The 22,026-nt window shown below is 40.0% G+C and overlaps 1 protein-coding gene and 1 long non-coding RNA gene across 6 annotated transcripts in view; one reads left to right on the plus strand and one right to left on the minus strand.

The window, feature by feature from the left end:
* Nucleotides 1-945: 945 nt before the first annotated feature.
* On the minus strand, nucleotides 946-21,980 carry ZNF596 (zinc finger protein 596). Of its 5 annotated transcripts, XM_058719770.1 has the most exons (7): nucleotides 21,752-21,968; nucleotides 19,963-20,214; nucleotides 12,789-12,849; nucleotides 10,663-10,789; nucleotides 9,835-9,930; nucleotides 9,280-9,362; nucleotides 7,279-8,845 (listed from the first exon to the last, which is right to left on the minus strand). In XM_058719770.1, the coding sequence occupies exons 3-7, from the start codon at nucleotides 12,822-12,824 to the stop codon at nucleotides 7,601-7,603; spliced, it is 1,587 nt and encodes a 528-aa protein (XP_058575753.1). In that variant the 5' UTR covers nucleotides 12,825-12,849; nucleotides 19,963-20,214; nucleotides 21,752-21,968; the 3' UTR covers nucleotides 7,279-7,600. The 5 variants fall into 5 exon arrangements, with proteins under 5 accessions (XP_058575755.1, XP_058575753.1, XP_058575751.1 ...); XM_058719772.1 differs by lacking the exons at nucleotides 7,279-8,845; nucleotides 9,280-9,362; nucleotides 19,963-20,214 and adding exons at nucleotides 946-3,391; nucleotides 4,884-4,984 and having other exon boundaries at nucleotides 21,752-21,980; XM_058719768.1 differs by lacking the exon at nucleotides 19,963-20,214 and having other exon boundaries at nucleotides 21,752-21,967.
* The window catches only part of LOC131506299 (uncharacterized), a 31,655-nt gene continuing 30,891 nt past the window's right edge, over nucleotides 21,263-22,026 (plus strand). The window contains exon 1 of the long non-coding RNA XR_009258841.1: nucleotides 21,263-21,663. This is a non-coding gene — a long non-coding RNA (uncharacterized LOC131506299). The remainder of the gene's footprint in view (nucleotides 21,664-22,026) is intronic.

The raw sequence follows: 22,026 nt of genomic DNA on the forward strand, positions 1-22,026 counted from the left end.
ATGCTTTGAGCAAGCTGGTTTGAAGTACGGTGCATTCATGTTTTGATAGATTCTGGCAAGATCGCCCCTGCTTAGAGTTGCAGTGATGTTCTTAACAACCACAATGTGGGCTTTTTACTCAACTGGAAACAGGACTCAATATTACATTCTTTATTTTTATGTATATAAGGAAAAATAAGGGTCTTATTTATATCTCACTGATTACTAAATGTTGCTAATACAGTTGTGTTTCATAGACATGTCCCTGTCAATTAGTTTTCCTCCTTGGCTCATTTTTCATGTAATTTTACATATTTCATATTCTGTAGTTTTATCACGCACACAGTCATTTACACAAACGTGCACTTTGATCTATTTTAGTTATAATTTTTATACATTGAAATATAAATCTTCATGTTATCACCTTTATCTTCCCCTGTTCTGTTATTATAAAAATATTCTGTTGATTTTAGTCTGAGTATTATATCATTTAATATACTTACACGTTATATTTTCTTGATGAACTCATCTCTGTGTCGACACATAATAGTCTTGTTTCTTGTTACAGCTTTTGAGTTAAAGTCCATTTTATCTGATAAAAGTATAGCTACCTCTGCTGTCTCAGGATTTCCATTGACATGGACTATGTTTTTCTGTTTCACCACTTTGAGTCTGTGTGTGTCTTTAAAACTGAAGTGAGGGGCGCCTGGGTGGCTCAGTCGGTTAAGCGGCCGACTTCAGCTCAGGTCATGATCTCGCGGTCCGCAAGTTCAAGCCCCGCGTCAGGCTCTGTGCTGACAGCTCAGAGCCTGGAGCCTGTTTCAGATTCTGTGTCTCCCTCTCTCTGACCCTCCCCCATTCATGCTCTGTCTCTCTGTCTCAAAAATAAATAAATGTTAAAAAAAAAAAAAAACTGAAGTGAATCTTTTGTAGGTAGCATATATTTGGATATTTTTTTAATGTTTATGTTGAAAGAGTGTGTGTGAGCACGAGTGGAGGAGGGGCAGAGAGAGAGGGAGAGAGAAAGAATCCCAACAGGCTCCATGCTGTCAGCACATAGCCCAATGTGGGGCTCCATCCGATGACCTCGTGACCTGAGCCCAAACCAAGAGTCAGATGGTTAACCGACTGGGCCACCCAGGCGCCCCTGGGAATTGTTTTTAATCCAGTCAGCCAGTATATGCCTTTTTATTGTAGAATTTAATCCACTCACATTTTAAATAATTATTATAGGCAAGGTTTACTAATGCCATCTTATTAGATCTTTTCTGGATGTTCTGCAGTTCTCTTGTTCCTTTCTTCCTGTCTTTGTGTACTGATGATTTTCTGTAGTGGTATGCTTTGATTCCTGCCTTTTTATCTTGTGTATTTATTGTTGCTGTGTGGTTACTGTAAGACTTACATAAAACATCATTTAGATGTAAGTCTAATGTAAGCTGATAAGCAACTTAACTTTCCCCCTCATGTTTTGTTTTCAGTATCATAATTTCTTTTCATATTGTGTGTCCTTAAAAAGTTATGGTAGCTATTGTTATTTTCAGAACTTTTGTCCTTTAACCTGTATGCTGGAAGTAAGTGGTTAGTGAGTCACTGTATAACTGTATAACTGTATACAGTTAGAATTCTGTATTGTAGAGTTCTGCATTTAACTACATTATGTGCTTTTTTGCTTGTTTGTTTTTTGTTACTAGTGTCCTTTCCGTTTCAACTCCCTTCAGCGTTTCTTGTAGGGAAGTTCATGGGTGATGCATTGCCTCAGCTTTTGTATATCTGGGAATGTCTTTCTCTCTCCTTCATTTAGAAAGAAACCTTTGCTAGGTGAAATGTTAAGTTTGGCAGGTTTTTTTCCCCTCAGTACTTTGCGTATGTTAGTCTACCCCCTCCTGGCCTACAAGGTTTCTGCTGAGAAACTCTCACAGTCTTGCTGGGGCAGGGGCTGCCCCATTCAGTGATAAACTTCTTTTCTTGCTGCCTTCAATATTCTCTCTTTGCCTTTGATGTTTGGCGTCTTACTATAGGAGGTCTTAGAAATTTCTTTGGTTAGAATTTTTTTTTTTTTTAGGGATTTATGAGCTTCATGAACTTGGATGTCCTATTCTCTCCCTAGATTTGGGAAATTCTCTGTCATTATTTTCTTAAATAAGCTGTGTGCCACTTTCTCCAACTCTTACTGTGGGACTTACATAAAGTCTTAATGGTACCCTGTGTTAATATATTCTTTCTTTACTCTTTTTCATTATTTTTGTTTGGTCTCCTCTCATTGGGTGATTTCAAATGACCTCTCTTCTACTCACAGATTCTTTCTTTTGCTAGATCCAGTCTGTTATTGCTGTACCCCATTGCATTTTTTATTTCGTTTATTGTATTCTTCTCCAACGTTTGTTTAGTTCTTAAAATTTCTGTCACTTTAACTTCCCAATTTGTTCATGTACTGATTTCTTCATTCTGTTGAATTGTTCTGTGTTTTCTTGTAGCTCACTGAGATTCCTTCAAACAACTGTTTTGAAGTCTTCTAATGGGAAACTTGCACATTTCCATTTCTTTGTGGTTGTTGCTGGAAAACTATTGTGTGACTTTGGGAGTTTCATGTTTCCTTCATTTTTTATGTTCTTTTACATCTTGTATTTGCTATATCCTTTCTCATACCTTTTCTGTGTATAGTCCTGCACTGCATTTCTTGTCCCCTGTTGTGGGAGCGGGGGTGGAATTCCTGATTGTATGCCTTCTCTTGATACTGCAAAGCCAGGTCACGTGCAGAGAGCCTCCCTGTTGCTTTCCCTAGTATGGTGCTAAATGCTTTAGTTTTGTGTTGACTCACAACCCCATAGAGTTGGGCCAGTCTTGTCTGCTTGTCACTAGTCATCTGCAAGTGCTCACTCTGGACACAGTTGGGAGTGCACTCAAGGTAGTTAACCACATGGTTTGGAGTTGTGTACTGAGCACTGGGGGGAACTCTTATATCAACTGGGGTGTCTAGAAGTGCAGTGTCCCTGGCAGCTTGTGGACATGCTTCCTGATAGAGTCTGCTATGGAGTTAGTAGGGTCCACACCTCTTTGAAGTCTTCAAAGAGCTCCATGTGCTCTTCTCACAGGTGCTTCCCAGTTCCAAGTCATGCAGCACATCCCAGTACTGTAGAAAGAACTGGGTTTCTTTGGCAGCATCCCACACAGCTAGAGGAGCACGTCACTCACATGCTGTCCCTTTCCCCCATGGGAGAAGACATGGGCCAGGATGGCCTCTTGGCCACTGAGATGTGCCATCCTGGGGAAGGGTGAAACTTTGGGCTCTTGTCCTTTTTAATGCACCTAGTCTTCTTTTTTCTTGCTCCAACAGTGTGCTGGAGCTTCTCCACTGGACTCCTGGATTTCCACACAGGCCCTCTCATCCATGGATGATTGTCCAATCAGTGTTCTTTAAGAGGAAGACAATAGAAAATTATTCTGGCATATTGATGAAGTCTGTTTTCTCAGAAAGTGATATCTCATAACAACAAAATAGGGAGTCCTTTCACAGGAAGGCAAAAAAAGAGGGTACGAAGGAAAGTTTTTATGTTTGCATAAAATTATAAGTAAAAGATCCAGAAAACCCTGAAAAGTCTGCTACAGAAATGACTTTATGCAATCCATTAATCATGTTGAATGTTGAGCTTACTGTTTATTAAGTCCGAAGATCCCATAAGGAGAGGAAGGATGGTGCTGAATATTAGAGTAACTGGTTAAACAAGGTTTTACTGATTTATATAAAAAATCTAATATCCTTACACCCTGTATATTGAAATGATGCAAAATTGTTTAACAAGGACTGAAGAATATTTCCAGTATATTATACTGAAAAACACTGAGTGCTTTTCATGTGACACAATAAATTTTGAGGAAGAAGTAATTTAGAACAATTTTTAAAATGTAATGATTATGGCATCCACCCCCTTTGTCCCCTGTGCTGCTGTTGTTTAAGGCCTGCTTCTATTCTGTCCTCTTCTATCTCTGTTCTTCCCATTTTTACCTATTTTCATTTATCCCACTGATTCTTGTCCATATCACTTATTTTTTTTTTAATGTTTATTTATTTTTGAGAGAGGCAGAGCACGAGTGGGGGAGGGACAGAGAGAGAGAGAGGGAGACAGAATCCAAAGCAGGCTCCAGGTTGCTGTGCTGTCAGCACAGAGCCCGATGTGGGGCTTGAACCCACGAACTGCGAGATCATGACCTGAGCCAAAGTCGAACACCCAACTGACTGAGCCACCCAGCTGCCCCATCCAGATCACTTATTTTGCTCCCATTATATCTTCATGAGTTCATTGGACCCACTCTCCCCCACCACCCAACCTTTATTTTACTCTCTTTCATTCCACCTCACTTTCTCTGACTTATTCTGTCTCACTTGTTTTCCCTCTTTGATATGTTTTTTCTTCCTTATCCTCACATGCAACTCAGACATCTGTATGGATGTACTAAAGATGCCCACCTCCTGGGAAGAGTTCACTTTCCAGTGAAACACTGGGAATGTAAACACACCATGCCAGGCACAGCAAGGAAGGTGAAGTTTGGGACAGGACATGGGATGTCAGGAGAGGTTGGTGACCTCCCCTGTCCAAGGCTCAGGGACCTCCTTTAAGGTAGACTGAAGGGAGGGCCTAAGAAGCAGCCGGGTGCAGCTCCCAAGAAAAAAGGGGTCTCAGGAGAGGACTAGGGTCTGCAGAATCCTAAGACTGGGGTTGGCATGGCATCTGGGGGGTGGTCTTAAGTGCCAACAGGTTTGATGGGTGGTGAAGGGCAATAATCCATTTCCCTTAATTGTGACCTGACATTGATTGGGACAGGAGTCCATGAAAAGCTGAAAGGCAGAAAGTGCAGACAGGGATAGCTTCCCATTACTTCTTAACCAGAAACAAAATGAGTCCTACCTGGCAGCAGAATGACCAGTATCCTGAGCCTCTCAGGATGATGTGGGCCTCTCTGATGATGGTATGGACAGGTACATGGACTGTGATGTCTGCAGGGACCCCTGCAACCAGATGTGGAGAATGGGTGGGGAGGGGGCCAATGGATGCAGGATTTGAATCTCAAAGACAGGAGCACCTGGTCCACCCCACTAGAGTGGCACCTTTGCTCCAGGAAATCTGCTTCTAGCTCAGCAGGAAACTGTAGGGCAGGTGGTGTTGGTCAAAGAGGGGTGTGGCCAAAGATCCCTCCTCACCCAGGAAGGGGCAGGGACTGTGAGGCTTGGGTCAGGTGGTGCTGGGCCTTGAGAAACAAATGGCCAGTGTCAGCAGTCCATGCCTCATCTACCCTACTCAGGTGTTTCTGTACCTCCCCCTCCTTCCTCTAACACATATCACCTCACATTTTCACCTTGGGATTGTTGCCTCAAAGTGGCCTTGGTCCTTTCCCCTGGTGGAGAGTTTAGGATCTTTGATCCCTCAACCTATAGGCTTTCCACCACATATCTTCATAACTCAGTCCCCAACGTTGTGTCCAAACTCAACAACCCTCCCACTCACAGCCCCCATCACAAGTGCACACAGGTTTCCCCAGCTCTGAACCATTCAGATCCTGGATTCTAGTTTTTCACTGGTCAGGATCTGGCCTTCCCTTCACCACGGCCCCAGTAAGTTTCACAGGCCTGCTGCCACAATGCTAGTTTCACTTTGTTTAAGCAAAATATTGAGGCTTCTGCTTCCAGGTAATATGTGTGAGTAGAGAGACAAGACACACAAGAGGAAATTAAAGATTCAAATAAAAGTTATATTGTTCCAAATTCAGAGATTTGTGGAATCAGAGAGGGCTGTAAGAACCACAATTCCAGGAAGAGAAGAGGTCATCTGATTTCCACACCTGGGTGAATTTGCTTAGTACACACAGTGAAACTCATAGGCAGAAGTTCACTACCAGGGAATAACAAGTAGATCGATATGTAAACATGTGGGCTGGCATAGGCTGATTGAAATATAGAGAATGTCCAATACTGTGATCCTTTTCCCCATAGATTTTTTAGGTGGGGACACAGAGGAAAAGAAAGCATTTTAGCTTCTCAGTTGATAGTACTTAAGAAGGTGTCTTCAATAAGTTTAGAAGAATGACCTGAAAGGCATGGATGTTTGAATAAAATCAAAGCTGTAACCTAACCTGAGTGTAAAGTTTATTTTGAGAGAGAGCGAGCGAGCGAGCATGAATAGGGGAGGAGCAGAAGAGAGAGAATCCAACCAGGCTCCATGCAGTCAGCACAAAGCCCGATGTGGGGCTCAAACTCACAAACTGAGATTATGACCTGAGCTGAAACTGAGTTGCATGCTTAACCAGCTGAGCCACCCAGGTGCCCCGTTTTTATGACTATTTCAATTCCTGAATGGAAGAAATGATGTAAGAGAATAATAAACTTCTCTAGGTAAAACAATATCAACTTCAGCCCCTTCCTTTTTTTAAGACCACGTGTGAAATCAATCAAACAAACAAAAAAACAACAAAAAGATCACTGCAAAACAGGAAAGGTAATGGAAAAATAAAAAAGACAAAATGAACAAATCCACATGTATCTTGAGACTGGAGTTAGGAAAATTTTATATTACACTAAAAAGAAGTTATAAGAAATATGAAAAGATGGAGAAATTTAGTAGTTCTAGGTTTCAGAAATTATGTCCTCCGACATTAATGGAGTTTAATAGACTTTACACACTGAAAACAAAAGTCAGTTTGAGGACACAACAATAATATATAATATTCAATCCAAAGAACAGAAATAAAGTGGGGGATTGAAAAGGGCATTGCATACTCCCTCATAATAATATTATAAATTAATAATAAGCATCTACATTCTCTTTTTTGCCACTGTGAAGCAGGATTACTAATCATGTTCAAATGAGTACTAATGACTTGGCCTTCTCTTGTTATCCTGGCAGTAGAGAAGCACCAACTACTTTCCTAGCTTTCTGCATTTGCATGTGGGAGGTGCTGGGACTCCCAGGTCTCATTCTTACTTGGTGATTTGTGGATTTGCAGCTGTTGTGATGGGGATATAGGCAAGGTCAGATTGTCTTTGCTTCTGCTTTCAGCTTTGCCAGTGTTTTTTGTCACTACAGAGATTATTGTAAGTATATGAGGCACTCAGGATACTCCAAAATGTCTTCAGCCACTTTCATGTCCTACTTCTCACTGAACAAAACCCTTTGGCAACAAAATTCTCGTCTTCCCGGTAATGATTCTTTCCCACTTATTTCTTGTTTTAGCAGATACACATCACTGAGTTTTCTTCTGCATGCAAGTGTGTTGCTCAATTGAATGAGTACAAAGTGATTACTGATCTAGAATCTTTCCTGTGCAATTTATTTAAAGGATAAATGAAAAGTATTTCTACATTGATTACTGACATAGATTTATCTCTGACATGTGACTTCTCCACTTTAACAGAACTGTGGATGAAAATTCTTCCACACTCACTTCATTTACATTCTCCCAGGTCATATATTGACTCCCAGGTCAGTCCATTATCGAAAGGCTTTGTCATACAGATGGCCCATATATGGATTCTCTCCCATTTTGGATTAACTTCAGTTGAGTGAAGTCATAAGGATGAATAAAGGCTCTCCCATACATATTACAAAGTGTTTCTTAGGTGTTTGGGCCCTCAAGTGTGTTTATAGTTTGAAGCTATAGGTGGCGAATCTTCTGCATTTATTACCTTTACATGTGTTTTCTCGTGTTGTCTAAGGTTAAAATATTTACTGAAGGCTTTCCCACATACATAACATTTATATGGTTTTTCTCCAGTGTGGATTCTCTTATGCAGTCTAAAGTTATAGCTTCTATTGAAGGCTTTCCCACATACATTGCATTCGTATGGTTTCTCACCAGTGTGAGTTCTCTCATGTCGTCTAAGGACAGAAGAGTGATTGAAAGCTTTCCCACATAGGTGACATTCATATGGTTTCTCCCCAGTGTGAGTTCTCTCATGTCGTCTAAGGACAGATGAGTCAGTGAAGGCTTTCCAACACAGATGACATTCATATGGTTTCTCTCCAGTGTGGGTTCTCTCATGTCGTCTAAGGACAGAAGATTCAGTGAAGGCTTTCCCACATAGATGACATTCATATGGTTTCTCTCCAGTGTGAGTTCTCTCATGTTTTCTAAGGTGAGAACAATGAGTGAATGCCTTCCCACAGAGGTGACATTCATACGGTTTCTGTCCATTATGAGTTCGCTCATGTTGTCTAAGGTAAGATGTTTTACTGAATGTCTTCCCACATAGATGGCATCCATATGGTTTCTCTCCAAAGTGAGTTCTTTCATGTTTGTTAAGGTCAGAACAATGAGTGAAGGCTTTCCCACATAGATGACATTCATGAGGTTTTTTTCTAGTGTGAATCATCTCATGTCGTCTAAGGTTATAACTCTTACTGAAGGCTTTCCCACACAGATGACATCCATATGATTTCTCTCCAGTGTGAATTCTCTCATGTTTTCTAAGGTCAGAACAATGAGTGAAGGCTTTCCCACATAGATGACATCCATGCGGTTTCACTCCAGTGTGAATCAGCTCATGTCGCCTAAGGTTAGAACTTTTTCCAAAAGCTTTCCCACATTCATGACATTCAAATGTTTTCTCTCCATTTTGAGTATTATTGGGTTGTCTAAGGGCAGAGCTTTGAATAAAGGCATTCCCACCTTGATGACATTCATATGGTTTACTTGTAGCATGACTCTGCTTATGTATATTAATGGATGTCAAATAACTGCTGTCTTGTCCACATTTGTTGCCAATATAGGGATTCTTTCCCATCTTAGGTACCACATATTGAGTCCACGTTAATATTTCAGTAAAATTTTCTCCAAAATCATTGCATTCAAAAGGATCTTCTTGGGTGTGAGATTTCTGGTTTTTGAAAGGAAATGAGAGACTGTTAAAAATTTGCTCATATTTATTCCTTCCTTCATTTCATCTACGTATAAATTCTACAGTCATCATTCAGTGACAGTCCTACAAAACTTTTTATATTAGTTACGTAAACACAGGGTATTACATTCCAGCAAGCAAAGAGATTTTTGTAGCATCCCAAATGCACAGATATCATTATTAGGTTTCAACTGTTAGGTATAAGTCATGATTATGCAGCTATCTCTTTACAAGAACTCAAGTATGGTTTTGACCTCAGATTAATTTCTTCCCTAAAATCAAACTAACCAAAACTTCCTACTGTGAAAGCCCTTGATTCCAATCTCAATTATGGTTGCGTAACTATGCCCAATTCCTTACTTATTCAATACCCAGATCATTTGTAAGAACAGGTCCACACCCTTAAAGCTTACCATTGCACTGATTAATGTTGTGTCCTTCTTGTAGATATGTTGCATGAATATTATTTCTTGTTTTTTAAGATCATCTTCCCTATCTGAAAAGATTGGGGAAAAAATTGCCACAGTGACATTGAGGGAATTAAAATGCTGAAGACACTAAATGCTCATTTGAATAGGTTTCAAATACTAACAGAGATGGGAAGGAAAAATGCCAAATTAAGGAATACTTTAAGAAGAAACAATTATAGGACATCAGCAGTTGACATTTTCAGGACTGAAATATGAGAAACATAAGATGGAGATGACAATTTGGGAATGAAAAGAGAGGGAAAATCTTCATAGAAGAAAGAAACAGGGACATTTTTGTGAATTGTAACCAGTAAGTACATAACTATTACCCTCCCCGAGCCAAAGACAGAATAGAAATTGACACCTATAAAGTATAATGTCAACATCTGAAGAAATTTCCCCCATCACATTGTCTATCTTAAAAAAAAAGTCACTAAATTTCATTTCATGATTCTTAGGGCCTACTCACTCACTGACTAGGCTCTTCATGTAGCTCACCTAGACTCTGGCATTGCAGCAAACCTATCCCTTCTGTGGAGAGTTGCTCTCCTTGTTCCAAGTGGAAAATTGTATCTGATTTGTAGAGTTGTTTGCCTGTTAGTAGAAAAAAGATAATCAAATTTTGGGTTTTGTGCCCCAAACAGTACATGATCATCAATATAGGGCCAACTAATGAGAAAGAATAAGATAACCTCTAAAAGTCATCCCAGGGAAGAATATGTTGGAAACAACATGGATAGTCCTTCACCAACAAAAGCTTAACTCTTCACTTGTTCCCAAAGACATTAAGGACCTATTACTGACACCCAACCAAGTTCAAAGACAAACCGTGCAATCTTCGATATTTTAATACAGTGAGAAGATACAAGTTCTCACAGTGTTTGAATACTGTATCCCAAACAAATCCAACAGATAATAACTCCACCAGAAACATCTAGATTCTATGTGGAAAAGTTTTTTGTTTTGTTTTGTTTTTTTTAATACTGTGGTCTGATCTAACCACAGCCCCCACAGGAAAAAAATTCTTTTTTAAAAAGTCAATACATTTAGCTATCAATTCAAAAATAATGAGTTCTCACCACTGTTTGAGTGTTCTGGAGATTAAGTAGCAAGAATGGCATGAAATTGTGTGAGGAAGATTACATTCTAGTGGGATGACAAATTAAAGTAAAACGTGAAGAAGACTGCTGTAAGGTAGTTGTGAGAGTTAAGAAAGAATCAAGACAGAATCTGCGGTGAGAAATGAGGAAGCTCTTCTACATGGCTGTTGAATGAATGAGTGAATGGATAAACGTATACATACATGATAAATAGTAAGAGACTCACCAACTGAGACTAGATGACTTATGTTCTCCAGCATCACATCTCTGAAGAGTTTTCTCTGGGACCAGTCCAGTAGGGTCCACTCTTCCTGGGTAAAGTCTACAGCTACATCCTCAAAGGTCACTGATTCCTAGAGCATTATGGACATTGTTTTCAGACAGGGCCATTTCTGCCAATATTCAGGGGAGGGTGGTATATGTAACAGCACTAAGGAAGTGGGGGCTGCAGGTACAGAACATTCAAATAGGATGCTGGGTTCGGTCATCATTTGCAGTGCACACCTGGACATCTGACTTTCAGATAGACCCACAGGCATACACATTCTAAATACATAACTTTCATTATAAAGAGATACCAAATGAGATGTGGCATAATATAACCTGAGAATTTCCTAATAAACTTGTAATTAAGATTTCCAGTTCGGGTTACCCAGGTGGCTCAGTTGGCAGTTTTGTGAGTTTGAGCCCTGCATCAGGCTCTGTGCTGACAGTGTGAAGCCTGCTTGGGATTCTCAATCTCTCCCTCTTCTCTCTTCCCCTACCCCACTTGTGCTGCTTCTCTCTGTCTCAAAATAAACTTTATTTAAAAAAAAAAAAAAAGGCCTTCACATCATGAGTATAAAAGTTTCTCCTGAAAACTTAAAACACTATTCTCCACCAATTTCAAAAAATCTATGGACTCATTATATACAACCTGCCACTTTTTAAGTACTACGATTAGATTATTCCTCTTTATGACTTCAGTTTCATCATCCATGAAATGGTGTAGTGACCTTTTATGAGTTCTTAAAGATCCAATGACATAGCAAACTGCTAATGAACAAACATTTCTTTTTTTTAATTTTTAGAAATTTTTAAATGCTTTTGAGAGAGCATGTGCACGCACACATACGCACGTGAGTGAGTGTGGGAGAGGCAGAGAGAAAGAGAGAGAGAGAGACCAAAGTGTGGAGCCTAAACTCAGGTCTGTAAGATCATGACCTGAGCTGAAATCAAGAGTTGGATGCTCAAGTGACTGAGCTACCCAGGCACCCCTAGCAAATATTTCACTAAACACAACTTCTAGTTTTATTATTCAATAAATGTCAGATGATATTGAAGCACTGTCCATAATTCTGCAAAACTGAAAAGAATTCATACAAGATGGGAGATCAGCAGGCACATCCTTTAGCCTTCACATAACTACATTGTTCATTATAAAGTATAAAGCTAAATGGTTCATGAGCACAAGCCAGAGGCTCTGAGACTTGTGTAATGAAAGATAGTATTTCCTGACCCTTCCTATGGCCTGAGTCCTCCCAATAGCAGTTAACACTGTTTTTTGTTTCTTTACCTTGTGTCTCAGTTCAAGCATACTTAAAGCCAGTATTGTTCTTGTCTCTTCAACTCATCAAAAGTTTCCAGAGGTCCTTAAATTTTATTTTACCTCCTATGCTCCTTTTACTGAATTACAGCCAAAACTAAGAAAACCATACTCCCTATACATTGTTTCCAGTTACCAAATCTGAACAGAGGGAAATTACAAAGAGGGGAAAAGTAGGATTTGGTACATGAGAAGTAATGAGAATTTGTTTTCTCTTTCATAAATTTCAAAAAGTACAAATACATTGTATCAAAACTTTTACAAGGTTTAAATTTGGGGGAAAAAAAGAGAATGACTCCTCATTCATCTCCCCTCAGTATTAATTAGCACTCCCTGCAGCAAGCACATAGGATACTGCACTGGAGCTCACCTGTGGGAACAGCTGCCTCCCTATTGGGCTGTAAGGTTTTGCTCTTAATCATCTTTATCACCTGCACTGACCTCAATCCTAAGCCCAATATAGTCAATAAAATGGTTAATGAGTGTATTTTTGGTGCCAAGAACGCCATGGGATGGATATGGAAAAAGAAAATCTCTGATACCTGTCTGGTAAATACCCGGCATTAAACTAGGCTGATATCTTAGTGTAACATTGGGAAGGAAATTACCACATGAAGAATCCTTAATTTCATAGTTCTTGGAAAACTTCAAGTTCAGATTCTTGAAAAACTTGAGTGTACTTAGAACATGAATGCTTGTAGGAGATACATAGCCATATGATGGCAATGGACATGATATTTCAGTAGAAAGAATACTTCCCTACTCACTTGTGATTCCATTCTGTCTTCTGGGTTTTCACTCATATAGTCCAAGCAACAGGAGGCAAAGCTGAGGAAGGAGAAAGGAGCCATGAAACTCCAGTTGCCCACATTTTCCATACCCACTTGTTATGAAGCCCCAGTTCTTTACCTGGAAGTGATCCCCAGCACAAACGACAGAAACATGCACTGTACTCCAAAGGAAATGGGGTTGCAGGGGGATGGCTCTCCACTACCAGGGAAAAAGTTAAGGCTCTGACTCTTGTTGCTTGGAGAGAAGATAGAAGTACCCTCAATTTAGGAAGAATGTGCAAACCCACTTCCTCCTGATTCCAAAATAGGATTTCTGGCATATGTGGAAGTTCTCAGGCTGAGGTATTAGTTTGTGTACTGACTAGCACTTTCCTTGGCTCCTCAGCCCTCTGGTATCTCACTCCATTCCTATTCTTCCCTCCCTCAGCCCTCTGAATTCCGTATCAATCATGGTCTCCTCCAAGAAGGGTCTCCAGCAATATCACTCCCTCAACATTTACCTTTCGATTTGTTCTGAATGGGTTTGGTTATGAAACAACAGAATTAAGAATGCATTTTATGGTAAGGTTAATCAATTCAGCGACTTACTTCATTTTGAGGATCAATGACACCCATGCCACATATTTAACCCTTAAAATCCCCTGCATCAGAAAACCGTAGGAACATGTGGGTTATGGCATTATTGTCATGTCTAACAATCTTTACAGGGTAGTACTCGCAGAAATTATACAATGAAAGGATTTTAGGAGGGCATTTATTTACTCCAACTAAAGTTTTAGAAAATTGTTCACTGAAATCTGCATTAGATACAACTTTCCTGAATTTCATGGTTTGATTTTCTGTATGTGTATATCTCTGAAAACATTTGTAAATTGTAAGTCCTCCCCCTAAAACATCCATAGTAAGTATATTTCATGGAGAAATGATAATAATAAGTCATAAACATAAGTGGGTTCAACTCACCCATTTGTATCTCACATCAAGACAAGGTAACAATAGTTTTAGTTTATGTGACTTTGTGCTTGGAAATTTACATACAGTTGTTCATTTATTCCTCAAAATAATTCTGCTAGTTATGGTTTTGTTATTAATTTATTAATCAATGCCGTCATCATCAGTCCAGGAAACTTTAGTCATAGGACACAACTACACACGCACCAGCATATACATACACATAAGCATACGTTAGAAAGTGATATAGGTAGAATTTGAATTTTCCTTTCCTGCCTCCTAATATCAGATTCTTTAAGGGTTACACATCCCACCCAGATTTTACCTGGAATAGTACCCCTAACATTAGCGATCAGAGGTGCCACCCTGTTTTTATCTTACTCTCTAAAATCTGCCCATGTGTCCATGTTTTCTACCACGTAAGAACCATGGCACTGCCAGAATTCCTAAATGTTAGCCTCCAGCCCTCCTCATTGTTACTGCCCAGTTTAATTCTGTCGCCCATTTCGATAGATATTTGCCCAGACTAACGTCATTTATGTCTTTTTCATTATATCTGCTCATCAAGGCCCCAACAGAAAGGAACTCCAAATACCTGCCTGTTCCATGACTGTATCTGGCAGCACAGCATTAGAATGCTGACCCTTCTCTATATGTGAAGTCACAACTCACAGTGGCATCCACATATATCTGGCAACACTGTTCTTGTTTGGTAACTAGTAACTCTTCCATGTTCCTTAAATATTTCAAATCTTCTCCATGCCTTTGAACTCTTTGATTTCTCCCCTCACTTTCCAAAAATGAGATTTTTCCACTAAGTAAATGAATTATATAACTTGATGTTTTATTTCCAGAGTGAACAATCACTGTAAGAACTGATTTTACTATAAGTAGGATATTTTTCTATTTTATTTTATTGTGGTAAAATTCATACATTTACCATTCTAATCATGGTTTTTTAAGATTTTTAAACAATCTTTACACCCAACGTGGGGCTTGAACTTACAACCCTGAGATCAAGAGTCACACGTTCCACTGACTGAGCTCTGCTCTAGTCCAAGTGCCCCTCATTCTAATCATTTTCAAGTGTATGATCCAGTGGTGTTAAATACATTCATAATGTTGTGTAACATCACCACCATCTATCTCTACAACTCTTTCCATCTTCTAAACCTGAAACCTTCTTCCCATTAAACCACTCCCATTCCTCTTCCCCACCTTCACCCTCTGACAACCATGGAATTTCTACTGTCTCTAAATAGTATATATTTTAAACTGATGGCAAAGGAATAAAAATTTTAAGATATTAAGACATTCCTAATAGAATATATTATTTTGGAGGAAAAATCATACAATGTATTTTCCTATCAGGTAGGATGCCATAAGAAATACTTTGTTGTAGGGGCGCCTGGGTGGCTCAGTCGGTTGAGCGCCCGACTTCAGCCCAGGTCATGATCCTGCACTTCATGGGTTCAAGCCCCACGTTGGGCTTTGTGCTGACAGCTGGGAGCCTGGAGCCTGCTTCGGATTCTGTGTCTCCCTCTCTCTCTGCCCCTCCCCTGCTTGTACTCTGTCTCCCCAAAATAAATAAACATTAAAAAAAATTAAGAAAAGAAATACTTTGTGGTTTTCTAAACATTTTAATCTTATGACAGCAAAAGATCTTTAGTATATATAATTTTAGTAGAAAACCATTAGTTGACGAATGTTTTGATTTTCATGTATCTTTTATATGTTCTGTCTTTTCAACCTATTTACTGCAACATCTGAGTCTTTGAGAAAAAAGTGATGATCTCCTTTTGTCCTTAATAAATATGTTTCAAGGGGCACCTGGGTGGCTCAGTCAGTTAAGCATCCAGCTTTCGCTCAGATCATGATCTCACAGTTTGTGAGTTCGAGCCCTGCGTCCAGCTCTGTGCTGACATCTCAGAGCCTGGAGCCTGCCTCAGATTCTTTGTCTCCCTCTCTCTCTGCCCCTCCCCCACTCATGCTGTCTCTCTCTCTCTCTCTTTCAAAATAACTAAACATTAAAAAATTTTTAAATAAATATGTTTCAAGTCAGACTATACCAAACAATGAAATTACATGGACGAATAAAGCAGAGAGATCATCTGTTCTTGAGGAGTTGTCTAGTTTAGAACTAGAGATTTTTAAAGAAATAATGACAAGGATATTCTATATACATATACTAAAACATTTCATTTGCGGAAGTGGGGAAACACTCTTAAAATGCACATATCATTTATCTGATACCTTAAAATTTTACTTGGGAAAGCATTAGAAAGTTCAGCAGAGATACAAATAAGCTCACCCCTGTACCTGCACCCTCCCCACCCTCATGAGGGAGCAAACGTAACACTGTAGACACACTGCAGTGCCCAGGGTGCCCAGGGAAGGAGAACATACTGGCAGGCAGCTGAGTAATGGGATGAACCTGAGATGGTGGCAGGCAGGTGGATTTCAGGGCCCAAAGGTCATTGTAATTGGACTCTTCTTTCAATTTTTAAAGCTAATGGGAAGCCACTGGAGAATTGCAAGCAAGAAATAGGAACAGATATTTGTTTGCAAATTAGTCTTTGCTGAAGAATGCAGTAAAGCAATCAGGAAGGGTTTGATTAATCTTCATACTTAGGTATTTGTCTGGCATAGGGTGTTGACAGTGAAAGCAGTGGAAGCATATGAGAACAAAAGAAAAGGAAGTACAAAAATAATACATTTTTAAGTTTGTCAGTTATTATCGATCGCTAATTATGAGTCAGACTTTGTGTGAATCATGAGTCAGGCTGTGTATGTACTTAAAAAAAAATGTTCCTCCTTGAATGCATTTAAAATACAATAAAGACATAAATATTAAGTTGCAACACTATGTTACCATATAACCTGAAGATATTTTCTTAGAGATGTAACCTTTGCATTTGGTTGGCCACAGTGTAAAGCAAGCAAGAATTGCTGTACATTTTAAGCCTCTGGAGAAGAGTTAAAGCCAAAACCTTCAGTGAGTTTGAAAACACTTATAAACCAAGAGAAGAAAAAGGAAAGAAGACTTTTCAGTTTTCAGATGTTCACAAATAAACCACATATTTATAAAAGAAGAATAAAAAGAGTAAATAAAGAATGAAATGAAAAAAACAAATTTGACAGGAATTAATAAAAAGTCTGCACAGTGAAATCAAGCAATTACAAAGGACTTATGAAAAAAATAACATTGGAAAATAAAATAGACCATGTATTCATTTAAAAGCAGTAACTTAAATGTAAGAAAAACAGGAATTATATTGTTATTGTAAATATAGGAGAAATTGGTTAATTTCCAAGAAAATGTTATGAATATTCATCCACAAAGAAGAACAATGCCATCAGCCAATTTTAATACATAAACTATATATATCAGATTCCATCCATACAATGGATTTGTGATTTCTCCCAAAGCACTTATACAACATTGTCAAGTGTAGTTTATTGCAATAATGAATGCTTCAATACTAGAAAACATATTACCTTCATTAAATAATTTTAAATACCCCAATAATTAGATCACATCAATAGACCCTTAGAAAAACATATGACCTTTCAAAATAATTTCAAATCTTTAAAAATCATGTCAAATAGGGGGGAATAATTCTTGCTAATCAAGAAAAGCTCAGCAAACATATTCAGCAGCAGAGAAAGAAGCAGTCTCACTAAAGTGAAGGCTGAGAAAGGAGGGCTGGTGAGGGCTGCAGCCATTCACCACTGCACAGGACGCTGGATTCAGGGCAAGTAAAAGAGAAAGAGAAGAGCCAAAGAACCGGAACAGGAGCTGTTCTTTGAAGACACGATTTCAAATTCCAAAAAACAGAAGGCTTTTTAATGATCATACTTAATACAAATATTTTAAAAAGTAGACAAAGCTATTCTTAATATACTGAAATCAATACTGCTTAGTTAATATAATTTAAAAACTAAGCAAACACACACACACACAAACACACACACACACAAAGTCTACTTACAACAGCAAAATATTATGGCTTCCATTTGAAATAATCTCGTAGACCCACATAAAAATGTCTTGAAAACTTTTTGAGGACATAATATGACAGGAGTAAAGCTGCCAAACCAATTCTTAACCTAGAGGACATCATGACATAAAAACCTCAGTGACTACAGAAATTCGGTGCAATCTAAATGTAAAAGTTTTAAATTTTTAAAAATTTACATTTTTAAATTTAAATTTAAATTTTATGTATTCACATACAAACTGAGAATTATCTTAAAAGTCAATTTTGTGTCAATTTTGATTTTGGGTGGGGCTATAGCCAAAACAATTTGGAACAGAAAAAACATGAAAGCAGGTCAAATTCTATCTGAAAATACATTATCTGAAACTTTAATGTTTATTTTTGAGAGAAACACAGAACATGAACAGGGGAGGGGCAAAGAGAGAAAGACACACAGAATCTGAAGCAGGTTACAGTCTCTGAGCTGTCAGCACAGAGTGGGGCTCAAACTCACCAGCTGCAAGATCGTGACCTGAACCAAAGTCAGACGCTTAACCAACTGAGCCATCCAGGCATTGCTACATTATCTGAAACTTTAACACAATTGAAATGAAGTACTTAAAATAAACAATATTCAATGATATATTACAACTGAATGGGACATAACACTTTTAAATGTGAAATAGGTGATGCCTTCCACAGGAAAAATAAAAAGCATGAAGAAAGGATTTTGGCTTCACCACAAAAACATAATACCAAAGTGTGTAAGTGCCTGTGTGTATATCGTTAAACCACAAAATAAAAAATAGTATGTAAATGCACATCAAAAATGAATTAGAGGGGTGCCTAGGTGGCTCGGTTGAAGTGTCTAACTCCTGATTTCAGCTCAGGTCATGATTTCATCGTTTGTGAGAGTGAGCCCCACATCAGGCTGTGCTGACAGCATGGAACCTGCTTAGGACTCTCTCTCCTCTCTTTCTGCCCCTCCTCTGCTTGTGCTCTTTCTCTCTCTCTCTCTCAAAATAAATAAATAAAGAATTGGAAAAACAATTAATTATACATAGGTCTACAAAAACGAAAAAAAAATTACACGTCTAGTGAAATGAAAATAAAAACAAAGGGTTGTCATTTCATCCAAATCTGTATGTATGTATGCACGTAATGTATATATGTAATTAATTCCTGGGTTTTGCAGGGGGGGGATGCCTCAAGAGTTGGTCACTGATAAAGATTTCCTTGCAGTTTGGGCGGGGGGTGGGGGGGGGAGTCACTGGGCCAGAATCTATCACAACGTGAAAGGTGCTACTTCTTGGCCCAGCAAACTCCTACTTACCCAGAGTGTAGAAACCCTCAGCCATCAAGAGGCGTTGATTCTTTACAGATCCTTGAACACTAAATCTCACTGGGATCGATGTGCTGTTAACAATTTAAAACCCTCTTTATGTCAGACATTTAGGTTGATTTTAAGTAACAATTAGTGAATAAAGCACTCATCATGTGTGAAGTGCCGAAGTATTTTGTCATGGCTATTGGTTTGTAATCTCTGCCTTCTATTGCAAATTGTTAATAGTTTTAGCTCAAATGCACACATTCACTTTGTTAAACTTCAAATACATTACACAACTGGGTGCAACAAATTTCCCCTTATTGGTATTCTTTTCCAGGATTTTTCAGGCACTCCTGAGATTCACTACTACTGTGTGCACTTTCTTTAATCCTGGTGTGTAAAGAGCTAACAGTACATCCAGATTTGGTGCACAATATGTATTGGCAAACCTCACTGATACCATGGTGTCCAGTCCTTTCCCTACTTGATGTCTGGGCATGAAGCACTTCTCACAAAGACCCCCTAAACAGAGCCACTTCACAAGTTCTATGTCACTGGCTCACAGAGAGATGGAACTGGTCTGGAGTGGGGAGAATTCTGAGGGAAAGTCGTGGGTGAGTGAGGAAATGTGTCAGGCAGGATACCTGAGGGTCAGAGATCAGAATGTCCTAAGAACACCATTTCAGGAAGGAGAGGGTAATAATCAGATAAATGAATTTTCCAGTTTGGAAAATATGCCAATCAGGTCTTTGAATAACTTGTCCCATTCCTGGGCTACGAGCACTCAAGTGGGGAGGAAAATCAGCACGTGGAATAGATGGTCCTCTACTCCCTACTAAGCCACCAGGGAACAGGGAAAATAAACTTGTCAATGGAGAGGAACACATGGTACCTTGTGCTTCACAATACCCTGAATCCTGGTGAAGCCCACACGCCACGTGGTAGCCGTGGGAATGTGAGTCTTTGTGTCCCATTCAAGTCACAATCCTTGCACTCTTGTAGTGTATGTGGAACACAGGACCACCACGGAAGGATGTGCAGGCTTTTCCTTTTCTCCAGTCTCTGAGCTTCCCAGGCTCCCTTCCATCCATTAACATCCCAAGTGCTTTGCCTTTCCATCACAGAGCCAAGTCTTACCTCCTCACTAGAGAGATACCTTTGTTCAGCGATTATTTATAAAATTCTTGGGCTTTCCCTCCCCAGCTTCCCTGTGCTGTGTGTGTTTTGGGCCAGGCAGAGATGTGAAAAGGAGGCCAGTGGAGGTAACCATTACTGGCCTTATACACGAGTCGGACTGCATTTGATAGTGGTAAGGCTTGCCCTTCTCACCCCTGCTCCTGAAAATTCCTGCCCCTATTTCTCCTGAGCAAGAGCAGCTTCTCTATTTCATGGTTTTACTCATACTGATTAAAAGCTTTTAACTTCTCTTTTTACCAGAACATCACATTTATACATCAAAACTGGAATATTAAGACCTAATTATTGGCATGAGGAAACATACAAGGTCAGGCAGGTATGGAAGTACCTTGGAGCAATGTATTTATCATGATGAGACAAGTTAGAACAAAGGTTCCAGGACTATGCAGCCCATCCCACGATATTTGGTGAAAGAATAACAACAAAAAAGGGCAAAGGGAATTCAAAGAAATCATAAACTTAGTTGGAAACCTTAGCTCTCAGACCATATAATTAAAATATCGAGAAAAAGGAAGATGTTGAGTATTAGAATACCTGTTTAAACTTTGTTTTGAATGTCAAGACAAAAATCATCAGTATCTCCAACAACTGCACACAGAAATATTGTAAAATTATTTACTAATCAGCAAAACACTTTCAGTATATAGTGGACAGGAAAAGCACTGTGGCCTCATAGTTTGAATGTGACAAATAATTTAATAGGGAAAGCAATTTAGAAATTAAAAAAAAATTAATGAGACTGCAATCCAGCCTCCCATCGCCCAATGCTACTGTTGGTCAAAGTCTGATTACATACTCTGTCCCTATTTCCGTACTGATCTTTTTGTCTCTTTTCACATCCTGAACCATTTTCTCCCCAGGTCACTTTCTCTCTGTCACTGTTCCTGTGAAAGTCCACTGTAACCACCCACCTCCCACCCTCCACTTGACTCTCCCTTACTCCCTCCATCTCTATATTGTGCCTCTTGTATCCTCATCCTGCGGACACAACTGGACATTCAAAGCGATGGGATCACAGTTGATCTCTGCCCAGGAAGAGCTCCCTTTTCCAGTGGGATGTGGACAGGGCAAACACAGCGTCAGACACAGCCAGCGGGAGCAGGATTGGGACGTTAAGTACACGGGGGTTCCTAGCACGGGATCGGTCTCTACCGTCAGGCCGGGGCCCACGGGCGTCGCTGAGGCGGTGACCGTGCTTCCGGCCGCGGGAGGACGAGGATGGCGAGGGTTTCAGAAGAGGACTGGGTTCTGTGGGAGGCCTCCGAACGACTTCAACCGGAAACGGACACGGACCAGAGGACCGAGGAGCGAAGGGATCGACGTCCTGAGCGTCTCAGGGCAACGCTGAACTCCCCCCAGGACTGACGGGCGGCTACGGGGCCTGAGGCGGGGACCAGTAAGTGGCAGGAATCCGTGGGCCCCGGGTATGGAGAATGGGGCCGGGAAGGGGCTGAGGTAAACCTCAAACACCACAATTCACTTACCGAGCGATACCTGCTCTTCCGGAAATCCGCTTCCGGGTTAGTAAGAAATTACGCGAAGGGCGTGGCCTGGGGGAGGAAGAGAGGGGGCCGGACGTCTGCGGAGGGGCGGGCCAGCGTGGGGCCGCACTGAGAGAGGGTGAGCGGAGAGCGGGGACCACACAACAGTGGAGGGGCAGGGCCGGTGTAGGACGAGGCTAGCGTGGGGAGGAGCTTAGGGAGGGTGAGCGGAGAGTGGACGGAACGTCACGAGGACCGTGTAGGACGTGACCAGCGTG

This window comes from Neofelis nebulosa, chromosome 3 (genome assembly GCF_028018385.1).
Source record: "Neofelis nebulosa isolate mNeoNeb1 chromosome 3, mNeoNeb1.pri, whole genome shotgun sequence".
NCBI lineage: Eukaryota > Metazoa > Chordata > Mammalia > Carnivora > Felidae > Neofelis > Neofelis nebulosa.

What these genes read in the sequence shown, in the direction of transcription:
- ZNF596 (XM_058719770.1), bottom strand. Translation starts at nt 12,824, where the DNA reads ATGAGTGAAAACCCAGAAGACAGAATGGAATCACAA. An exon ending in AAGTCATCTAGTCTCAGTTG is followed by an intron (nt 9,931 to 10,662) that starts GTGAGTCTCTTA and finishes TTCTACTAACAG; the next exon opens with GCAAACAACTCTACAAATCA. An exon ending in GCTGCAATGCCAGAGTCTAG is followed by an intron (nt 9,363 to 9,834) that starts GTGAGCTACATG and finishes CAATCTTTTCAG; the next exon opens with ATAGGGAAGATGATCTTAAA.